Raw genomic sequence first — 12,189 nt, forward strand, 5'->3', positions numbered from 1 at the left:
CGCAAATCTTTTTATTTTTAAATCAATATTGAAAGTATACTAATATTATTCTGGAATGTATATGCATCTTTATATGGGTATTCTCCATTGATTTCATTTACAATGGTATTCAGATTTAACGATAATTCGTCTCATTAAAATTTCTAAATCTATGTAATCAGCTAACGAAAATACTAGCAAACGCGTTCGCGCAATGTAAATGTTTATTTGATTAATTCGATTAACAGCGTATTTTGCGCTGAATGCGAGGTGATTTTCATCGTTATAAGTATAAAAAAGATGCGTTCATACAATATTTTCTAATATTGCAAAAATGCGAGATGAATGTCATACATAGCGTTAAATATGAAATTGAAAATATCATATAATGTGTTTACATATAATTTGAATGTACAAACAATGCTTGCATAATTGATACTGGTCTTTCTTAGCGAGACGTTCACATTTAGTGAAAGAAAATACATATATTTTCTATATTTTACATGGATTTTTATCTTTTTATATAAATAGCAATTTTAATCACATGAGAAGGAATCTCAATGGTTATGATAACCGAGCATTTACCAATCCGGCTTCTACAATATTATTATAGAATCCTATCTTATCTGATATCACATAATAATTATCATTTCTTAGAAATATCGTCGAAGATAAAATTTACAGAATCGCGCAAGGAATCATCTAACCCGGTTATATCACTCGTCAAATACCCTGTTAACATCCTATTAATATTTGATTGTTTTTCTACGAGCAAAATAGATGAGCTCAAAAGTCACTCGCGAGGAAATTCTACTCGAAGGCGTAGCTACAGGAAGCATCAAAAGTGAAACTTTTCCTTGCCAAATAGTAAAGCTGTCCTGCTATCCAGGATCCCGTATCCAGGGTTAGAAGATACCGGATGGACGAAGATATCATATCTTTCATATAAATTTGTATTAATTAAACTACTTCCGGCCGTTTTTCCGGAAGCGGGTTATCGTTCGTCGCATTAGTCTGTGCATTGGATTTGCCGAGTTTCTCGGCAATGTTGCGGTAGACGCGATCCCTGACATCCGCCAGCGTACAGGTGACGCAGTGCAGCACCGTGACGAACGTGAAACCGCCGGCACAAACGAGTAACGTCCATGCTGGTCGCTTCCAATCGACGATTTTGTAGATGTAATGATAGCCGTGCTTATCGAGTCCACCGGCGATATAGTAGATCGCCGAGAAGATCACATAGAATACGACGATCGACAGACACCACCAGAAATTCCGCAAATGGAATGGTATACTGGTAACTACAAAGTCGACTAGCATCAGCACGCTATTGCACACATGCATCATAATATTGAGCGGGTCCAGATTATGGCTCTTCGGATTGTATACGGTGACCCAGTAGCAGATCGTCACACCGATTGCCAAGTTAGTCGTGACAACATACAGGAACCAGTACAATCGCTCGGTGAACTCCAACTTGAGGCCGCAAGGATCGAAACCGGATATTTTCTGCAATCGCCATCGCTTCGATACGAGGATACCGCCGATCAATGCCTGCGTGAAGCCCAATACCATATCCCAGTGGGTCAGATAAATCGGCCATTTCTCGTATTGGAATAGCGGTTTGTAACTGCCGAATTCGAACACCGAACAAATTACGAAGCCGGCCCACACGAGAAAGATGATCCAGCGGTAGAACAGATACCAGGTGGCCACGTATGACTGACACTTTGGTTCCGTCAACACGCGTGCTTGCGGTAGTTCCTGGTTACCTGCTTGACGCCACCTGCGTCCGATCTCGTGGCACCAAAACTTGCTCACCATTGCGCGGCGACCTGTAAAAATCGAGAATTATTTATTAATATTATATTAATTATTTATTATTTAAAAAATTATTAATTATTTAATATCTATTATATTTTATTTATATTTCTCGTAATTCTCGGAAAAAAATCATAGACTGTGCTTAAAAATTCGTCGCGGGTAATTAAAAAAAAAAGATCGGATTTATTACTTAGGAAGAATATAAAAGTGCGTACTTTCTTTTAAATAATTCGGTATAGTAAAATGAAACAGGACACGCGCGATGTAAAAAAAATTCGAAAGCGGAATCGAAAAGTAACAGAGAAAATCGTTGCGGCTGCAACGATACGTGACAAGTAAGGTCAATTTTGAATCTGTAAACGAAGAGATTGCGGTAATAACCTACGCGGAACGGAACGTTATCCAGTGATTTGCCTTGATAATTTAATTCTACGTCAAAAGTCGCTCGTGCATCGCTTCGTTTCCTTTCAGATGAACGACCACGTGCGGAACACGCGACTGTTTCCGGTTACCGTCAGCTTAACCGCATTCGAGTGGAACACTACGAAAAATTGCATCACGTGAAATTTCTTCCATGTATAATTTTCAACAATTAATTATGTATGCATTGTATTTCCTTAATATTTATAAAATTTTATGCGCGCACACATACATATATATATATATATATATGCATACGTAAATATTTTTTTAAATTTTATTTAGAAATTTAAAAATATTTTCTCTGGCCTTTTTAATATTGGGCAATTTTTTATATGGACTCAATTATAAAGTTTAGATTTCTTTTTTTTTTGCTAAAGACTAAAATATTCTTCGATGTGCGCGCGTGGATTTATTGATTAAAAAGTCTCTTATCTAAATGGATTGTTCAAATATTTGTAAATATTACGAATTTGATTGCGCATTGACAGCGTAATCAAGTTCCGCATCCGCAATATAATATTTTGAGAGTCTCGAGAATATTTCAATCACACATTCTTCACGTGACTTACATAAGGAACATTGTAAAAGGAGCAACAGTAAACGTCTCAAGGACGGCAATCCTGTGAACGAGAGCACCATTCTTATGACAATTGATGACAATCGCGGAGAGACGACGATGGACAACGAGACACGAGTATATACGATCCACGAAATATGCCGAAAAGATATCCAACCGTAACCTGACTTGACCTAACCTAACCTAACCTAACCTAACCTAACTTTCATCCATCAGCTGTAGCGCGTAGCGCGTGTTACGTAATTCGATTCGCCCGATATGGGTGTGTTCGGGAAGACGTTATTAGCGCTAACAGCATCATTCTATCTTTGCGAAAATTGAACAAGGACAGAGCGCACTAATAGCTTCATCTCGAACGCACTCTATGAATCAGAAGCTGAATCTTGGCGCGAGCGCGCCAAGGTGTGATATAGGTATCTTAAATATCTTAAATTCCGCGATATTCTCGAAGACTGATATATCATTTTAATTTGTATAATAATTTGTACATATATATATATATATATATATATATATATATATATATATATATATATATGACGAGAGTAATTTCATGAAGGTAATATCCCTATATACAGCACACAAATATTTATAAAATATGTACAAAATATATATAATAATTATTTAAACATTTTATAAATATTTATCAAAATATTTTATATTTTTGTTATCTTAGATTTAATAGATCATAAATATTTATCATAAATATAAAAATATTTATAAAAATACTGAAAAATATTTACAAAATATCATTATAAATATTTATTTTTTTATTTATAAAAATATTAAATAAAATATTCAGTCAATATTATATAAAATATTTAGTCAATATTTTAATAAAATATATGGAATAAAGATTTCTTCTTAATGTTATTGAAATATTTACAAAATATGTGTAAAATGTTTCAATAATATTTCAAGAAATAAATAGTAAAAAATATTTATGAATATTTAATATAAATATTGTGTCTAGCTGTCTGAGTTTCCTTATACTTATTAAGGCCTAATTACTATATAGCTTATCGAATCTATCAACTTTTTTTAAGAAAAAAAAAACAATTTTCATACAATAAGCATAGCGACTGATGGAAGCTTCACGTAATCTCATCTTTCTCTCCGCCTATGTTTGTCTAAATTCCGTTTACAGAATTTATGAAATTATTTACAAATCGAATTTTACCCACTGCATGATGAGAAGCATTCTCATGAAAAAAAAAATAATAATAATAGTAAAATAATAATAATAATAAAATAAAAAAATAAATAAATAGATAAAAAATAAAAAGCAAATCCGCGATTTGTAATTCCCTAATATTCTGCGATCGCGCGAGTAGAAGTAATTTGAAAAGTTGTCTCGTGCGGAAGGAGAGTGTCGAGACGATCTTATCAAGGAACGATGCGCGGTCACGTATTCGGGTGTTCGGGTCGCGTCGGGAGTGCGGAGGCCTCCAGACATAGTCGTCGCGTCGCAGATGGTGAGCCATCTTTGAACTAATTAACCCCCGTTGCCCGCGCACGATGCTGAGGTTCACACGACTCGGCGAAATAATAGAGAGAGAGAGAGAGAGAGAGGGAGGGAGGGAGAGAGAGAGGGAGATCGGCCGGCGCTTGCACAGCGTGAGAGGTCGCGCAGCGCGGTCAATCAGCCAATATTAATTTGCCGTTAATTTATTACAATCTTGGCCTGTTACTACCGAATGCTAGAACAAGCAGGTAACCCTGGAACGAGATTGCATAATCGGCATAAATCCGCTAGACTATTTTTATCTTTGTTAAAGGAAAATGAGAAAATGAATGTGAATCCGAAACAGAAAATTCTTCTCGTTTAAGGATTCGAGCTGCGCATCGAAATTGTTTAAATATTATTTCAATTTCTCCTTATCTTATAAGGAGGGATAAATTTATTGAAGTCAGAAATAAAGTTAATTATTCGTGAAAGAATTTCATATACTAAAAAAAGAACTCTTCAATGTACACATATGTGTCAATATCCTTGAAAAAGTTTATACTCGATTACAGCGTTGCGCAAGCTTTGAAATTAATCGACAGAAGCAGAAGAACAGAGAAAAGATATTTACAAGACAAATTTTTAAGTGTTACAAAAGATAAATTTACGAGATAAATTTTTTATGTATCAAAATATTGACAAGAACATGAAAATTTTGTAGATTTCTATTTTTTTTTTTTTTCTGAGAATCTGCGCAAAATCTAAGCACAATTCTCTTAACGGTTTGAAAATTATTTAACTTTAAAGTTAGTATTAATTCTATTAATTTCTAATTATAGTTAATATTAAATTAATATTAGTCTTTTATAGAAAGTTGCGTATTGGAGCACTTATTGATAAAAACAAGGAAGAAACCTTGCCTAAACGTTGCCTACGAAGTAAAGATTGTCACATATATTAAGAAACCTCTAATATATATTTTTGCAAAATTTGATTTAGATCCACTTGATCATTTAAAAATTATTTACTAAAAATTGTAGAAAAATATTATCTTTCTCTCTCTTTCTTTCTGCAAATTACTCGTTTTTTTTTGTTTCTTGCAGTTGATTTCAGGAAATATTCACGATCAAAAGTTTTTGTCAAAAATTAGGAAAAATAATAATTACAACTATTTTCTTTTACGAAAACATTAAAAATCATATTATTTTGTGATATTTTAATTCTTTTTATAATCCGGATTTATTTATTTAATTTTTTTCAAACAGTATGAACGTAAGATGTATGTCTTTCTTTTTTAATTTTTAACTTTTTGCAGCCAAAATATTTTTAATGATTCTTATCTTCTTTGTCATTTATCTTCTTCTTTTTTTTATATTTGTTTTTAGATATTGCAGGAGAATTTTACGAAAGAATTTATAATAATACAAAAATTTATCTTCTATATATTTTTTTAAAGCATTATGGAACTGAGGAAATAATGTATAATTAGTTATCGATTCGTGAAAATTCTTATCGTCAATTTATGAATTATCTAATGATTCTTATCAAAAGTTTAACGATTGATCCCCAGAGAGATAAGAGATGTCAATTCGCGCATTGTAACGTGAGCAATTTAAATATTTCACTAAATAGCATGAAGAAGATCTTTATTATTATAAAATATATATATGTAACAATTGATTTCTGGGAGTAAAATGGAAATCGAAAAAGATTTAATAAGAAATTTAAACAAATTTATATTTTTTGCGAAATCTGTCAATTTATATTTTTGAAGATCGGAAGTTTGTAAACACGTACAAGGCATAAAATATTTACTAATTCTTTCTAACTTATTCTTTTTTATAGAATTTTGACGATGAGAAAAAATAATCAGGATCGAGAGCAAAAGTGTAAGTGGAGGGGAAAAAAATTGACCTAGATTCCTCAATAAACAAGATTAATTTAGCTCTGCATTCTCCCAGTTTCCAATTAATAGGAACACCTTGTGCCATTCACAGTAATTCGATTTACCTTATCAATGTGCATATTCCCCGTGGTATTCAGAATCCTGCGTATTCTTGCGATTGAGAGATCGTGTAAAATTCAACATTCCCAATAAAAGTCACACGTATTCTTCTATTTGCGTAGAAAATTTCCCTGACAATGAGACATGGAATTCAGAAATAAAACTCTCGGGCTATACTTGACAATTCGCAATTCAATTTGACGTTTCCGCGTGATCTCAAAACAAACCGCGCACTTTGCCGTTCCGTCAACAAGACATACGTACACGCAATCGTCATCGACGATCGACTAAACTCTAGAATCAAGTTTTCTCCACGCGGTAGAGAATTAGGGAGAATAACACGTCAGATATTGACGTCGAGATAAACGATAATCTGGTTTTTTGCAGGAGTCGAGAGTGACGTCATAAACGTCCACGTAGGCGTCGATCAGCAGAAAAAGAGACTGAATAAAGATATTTTTTAGCAAATCTTTTCAGAAAAGAGAAAGAGAGAGAGAGAGAGAGAGAGAGAGAGAGAGAGAGAGGGAAGAAAGGAGGGAGAGAGAAAGAGAAACAGACAGACCGCATACCCGACAGGTAATTAACATCTCATTTTCTCAATCAGGATTCATTTGTGTAAACTCATCGGCTCACCTGTGTGCATAGATTAATGTCGGTAGAATATTAATATGTGCAGTTTTTTCCGATGTTATATAATAAGATATACGACAAGAATATCAATTTATTCTTATTATTGCAAGATCTCTAAGATTCTTAATTGCAGATAATAATAACGAATTAATAATATCAATTAAAAATTATACGTATATAATAATCTGCCTCTGAGAAACAAAAAATTGATTCTATTCATCTGTTTATATTGTACACACGTTATTTATTTCTTGAAGTGTTATATAATTCGCGATTTTTTTATATCAAAAAACATTCGACATGCTCATATTAGTATCAATCAGAAAAAAAAGTTCAAGGAAATTATCCGAGAAACGATTATCATCCGTGCAACGAAATCTTTTCCTGCCACAGCGTGTCGTTTAACGAGTTAATTTTAAACGAGAAATTCGCTACGTTGATTAATCAAAAATAATGCAATGAATTATTCGATGATGTATATCGATGGAATATCAATCGATTGTTAATTTGGCCAAATTGACGATTTAAGGCTCTCAATTCTCGTTTTAAATTTCATAAAATGCTTATGTATGATATCATAACACACAGTTTGCGATAGTTGGTGAGTGATGAGAGCGAGATACAGATGTTTGAATGTCATTTTAAAATACACACACACGTAGATATTTTTTTATATATGTATATACTAGGATAAGTCAAAAGATAAAGGGACTTTACGTAGTGCTTTTATTTTTTGTGACTTATCCTAGTATTTTTACATCTAAAAATCACGTTTCTAGCTAACTAATAAATTTTTCTCTGGACAGTATTTTTTTATTTGTTTATATATTTTTGTTGTTTTTTTACGCCATCAAGGGTGGCTTTGAATGTCTTTAAATATTTCAATTTTCGATGCAATTCGTGTCAACATTACTTCTGTTTGCATGTGCAGGCATTATTTTTTACATCAATACATTTTTTGCGTCCAAAGTGTAAATGAAAGTTTTAATGACAATTAAAAAAAAATTTAATATAAAAATAAAAAATAAAAAATAATAAATTTAAAAAATAATTTTGAAAAAATGAACGACTGCGCACATAGGGAAAATATTATAGTAAAAATTACAATATAATTTTTGTCATCATGAAACAGACTAATATATAAGAAAAATCATGATATTTTTATTCACTAATATTAGATACGTTTTATATTTTATAAAAGAAGATTGTAATTATTCAATTATTTTGACTCACGAAAAATGCATCATTGTTAACAAACAATGGAACAAATGCATAATTTATAATTTTTATAATAATAAATATCTCAAAGCTTATATTCAAGCTTCACAATAAACACTGTAAAAAAGGATGTATTTTTCATGTAATTTAAAATTGTAAAATTTTCTCCGTGTATGTGCTAAGAACATAGAATTTATATATTTTCTTTATCAAAACACTGGATACATTCGGCCGATTGTACACACATTTACATATGCGAACACGAATACACGTGCGCCCTGTCACCTTTTTTCTCTTTTTAACATTTAACTGATGGATATCATATATGTCGTCGGTAAATTATGTAAGCAGATGCGATATATGAAATATATATATTCCCCGATTCACGATATTACTTCTATCGAGCTATTCACAATAAACACATAATACACTACCAAGGATTTTATCTTGCGATTTTTATTCTAGACGAATTGTCACTTTGACAGCGTCGATTCGCGGACCGCCTGCGTGGTCGTTAAACCACCCCGATACATTTCCGGATTATTAATATTTCAAGGAACTTGCAAGGTCTGATAAAAAAAAGAAAAAGGAAAAATTGAGAATTTTGCTAAAGACCACCTGGGGAAATTAATGCGGAGAGACACGCACCGCATAGCGCGGGTAACTTCGGTGACTTATTCACGACGGCTCGGTCGACCGTACACTCATTCTTGTCCAACATGCCGCGGATCTCGACTTCCTCGCATTCGGGAGGCATCTCTCTCTCTTCACACTAGTCTCGACTACCTCTCCTGCTCGACGTACACCTAACTTCCAACTACCCGGCAACTGGCACCGCGTGCTCGCGATCAATATCAATCCCGAGGTGGTCACCGATGCGGATAGTTTCCCTCCCCAGATATCGGCCTGAGTCCGTGTCCCCCACCGAAGAATCCCCACTCCGACTGACGCAGACACATGTCAGACGTGATTCGAGACGAGAGATGATTGGAAGATTGTCATTATGCATAATCACCCGCGATCCGCGATTGAAATTTTGGCGATAATTATTTTATATAGTTTGACAAGAAAGTAAATTTTCTTTATCAAAGTTATAAATTGGTCAATCATTTTGATATATATCTAAGAACAAAAAAATCACAATAATATCAAAATGACATTAAAATGACATCATAATGACTTGATAGTCATTTTGATATTATTGTGATTTTCTGTTCTGCTTGGATATATATATATATATATATATATATATATATATATATATATATATTCGATTTCATTTACGTAGTTTTGTTGTTTCTTACACCATCAAATGTGGCTTTGAATGTCTATAAATATTGCAATTTCGGCGCAATTCGAGTCAACATTACTTCTGTTTGCATGTGCAAGCATTACTTTTTAGTTAATACATTTTTTGCGTCTAAAATATAAATTTTTAGGGACAGTTTAAAAAAAAGTTTGATAATTTTCAAAAACAACGACTGCACACACGGGGAAAATATTATAATTAAAAAATTACTATATTATAAATATATATATATATATATATATATATATATATATATACATATACATATATACATAATATATGTATAAATAATATTATTGAATAATTAAAAAAAAATATTTATGAGTAATATCCTTTTCTTATGGTAATTAACAAAAATATTTCTGGCTTTATATTTCATATATAGACGAGATACAAATGTAAGTAAAATAAAATAGAAAAGTATGTAAAAAATTTTATTTCTACACATTACACTATAATATATCACGAAATCGGGTTGAATCTTAATTTAGATTATTAAAAGCAATTAGTATTTAATTCTTTCTTTATGTAGATGCACTTTTAACGAGACCTTATTTCCATTTACAATACAGAATACAATATTTTATATTTTTTCAATATTTATGTACAATATTTATGCATTTCTCTGTTCATTTCGATAAATATTCATATCCTGTTAAAACTTCCTTATATTGACAATGTATGCGCTTCTGTCGCGTTTGTACTGTATCACACGTCTCCGGTTCTAACTGTATATGCAATTTTGGTTGACCTATAATAATAACATTAGTTCGTAGACAAGATATAATATTTTCAATTTCCTATTTTTCTTGTATAATTAAATTTATTTTTGAAAAATTGATTTCCTAATAGAGATAAGATAATTATAAGAGACTAAATTTTATCATAATATGTATATTTTAGTTGCATTAAAATTTTTTTCTATTAACGAGTAAAATTTATATACATATATTGTACAGAGAGAGTAATAATAAATATATAATTTACATATCATTTATTAGAGACATGGCATCTCTTTTGCAAGAATAAGACTATAAATATATTTCGAATATTTATATTTAAGTTACCCGAAATAATTATCTCAATTATTCGAATCTCAGTTTTCAAATTATCCAAGTAATTCGAGTATTGATATAGAAAATGCGAACCACGGAATGCCGAATTCTCTTAAAATCATATATATATAATCCTTATAGAGGATGTGCTTCTCTTTGAGTCATTCAATCTTAGAAGCACATTCTATTTATGCCAATAATGAAAGAAAATCATATGAGAGCTTGTGTCCGGAAACGCTTCCTTTTATATATTATTTTTTATTTATGACAGAGTTTTTGTAATAACACTTTGTTAAATAAATTGCTGAAAATGATTTTCTTCCGTTACAATAAACACGGTTTGCATCAATGTCTCGTGAACTGTTCTCGCTTTTTTCGCTGACTCCAAAAAAGTTCTCTATGCTGAGAAATATCGCATTTATTTGTAAATAAAAGCTAAATATTGTTAAAAAAACTCGTACTTCTTCATTAAAATCAATAATAAAAATATTCTATAAATATACAAAGGATAATTGACTTCCGATAATTACAGCTGTCGCGCGTAATTATCGGAAGTCAGCTCATTCATATGTTAAATATAATGTATACAGGGTGTCCTGAAAAATTTGACACACTCGAAGTGTGAATTTTTAGGACTCCCTGTATAATGTACACAATGTATATAATGTACACTATATATATATATATATATATATATATATATATATATATATATATATTTCTTATTTAATATAAATTTTTATTACACGCACGTCCTCAAAATGAGAATTGAATTTAAATAAGATAATATAAATTTAAATATATATTTATATATTTATATAAAAAAATAATGTAAAGTTAATTTTATTTTTATTGTATTTTTATTGTATATAATCTTCAAGAAGTTCGATTCATAACGCAGTTTTTATTTTGTATTTAATTTTTTTTTTTTTTGTGATGTATAGTTTGAATATGAATTACAATGATGCATATTTGAATATAAAAATTCTAATTATTCTATATTTAGAATTATTATATTTAGAATTATTTAGAATTATTATTTAATAATATTTTAATATATTTAGAATAATTATTATAATTATTATATAATTATTATATAATAATTATATATTATAATTATTATAATATATTTAGAATTATTATAGAATTATTCTATATTTAGACGTGAATTCGTTAATTTGGGAGGCAATACATTTGAATATGTCAAGAAATATATAATTACAATATTACGGATAACATTATCCGCTGACATTATGTCATATATAGGATGATCATACCGTAATAAGAGGCCATGTCCGTGATGTCGAGCGAATCCTTAACATTGACCTGGAAGAACATGTTCAGCTCTTCATGATTCTCTGCATTTTTCCACTCGGAGTAATCCTGCCGTCGTCGGTCGTCCATTTGCCAGTATCTATCGCTATTACTCGAATCCATATTAATTCCGCGGTTTCACTATCGCGAATTGACAATTCAGCGCTGTCTGACCGATGAAACATACCACTTCTCATCGACGAACAATTTATCCATGAATATATATCGCAGGTAGCGTCCCCCTTAACGCCTTTTAACTATTAATATTTATCACTTTAATTTGCATCGCGCGATCGTTTTCTCTCTCCGGTCTTCTTTCAGTGCCGCGCGCAGACTCTATTGAGCGAATTTTCGTCATTCCTAAGCAAAGAAGAAGCATCCTCCTCCTCTTTTTTTCTTTCCCCCCTC

General features: G+C 31.3%; 1 protein-coding gene across 6 annotated transcripts; it reads right to left on the bottom strand.

The window, feature by feature from the left end:
- Positions 1-937: 937 nt before the first annotated feature.
- LOC126853339 (protein rolling stone-like) lies at positions 938-12,122 on the bottom strand. 6 transcript variants are annotated; one of them, XM_050598984.1, is made up of 3 exons: positions 2,796-3,071; positions 2,189-2,344; positions 938-1,814 (listed from the first exon to the last, which is right to left on the bottom strand). In XM_050598984.1, the coding sequence occupies exon 3, from the start codon at positions 1,801-1,803 to the stop codon at positions 940-942; it is 864 nt and encodes a 287-aa protein (XP_050454941.1). In that variant the 5' UTR covers positions 1,804-1,814; positions 2,189-2,344; positions 2,796-3,071; the 3' UTR covers positions 938-939. The 6 variants fall into 6 exon arrangements, with proteins under 6 accessions (XP_050454941.1, XP_050454936.1, XP_050454938.1 ...); XM_050598979.1 differs by lacking the exons at positions 2,189-2,344; positions 2,796-3,071 and adding an exon at positions 11,745-12,122; XM_050598981.1 differs by lacking the exons at positions 2,189-2,344; positions 2,796-3,071 and adding an exon at positions 8,752-8,990.
- Positions 12,123-12,189: the final 67 nt, after the last annotated feature.

This window comes from Cataglyphis hispanica, chromosome 12, assembly GCF_021464435.1.
Source record: "Cataglyphis hispanica isolate Lineage 1 chromosome 12, ULB_Chis1_1.0, whole genome shotgun sequence".
Taxonomy (NCBI): Eukaryota; Metazoa; Arthropoda; class Insecta; order Hymenoptera; family Formicidae; genus Cataglyphis; species Cataglyphis hispanica.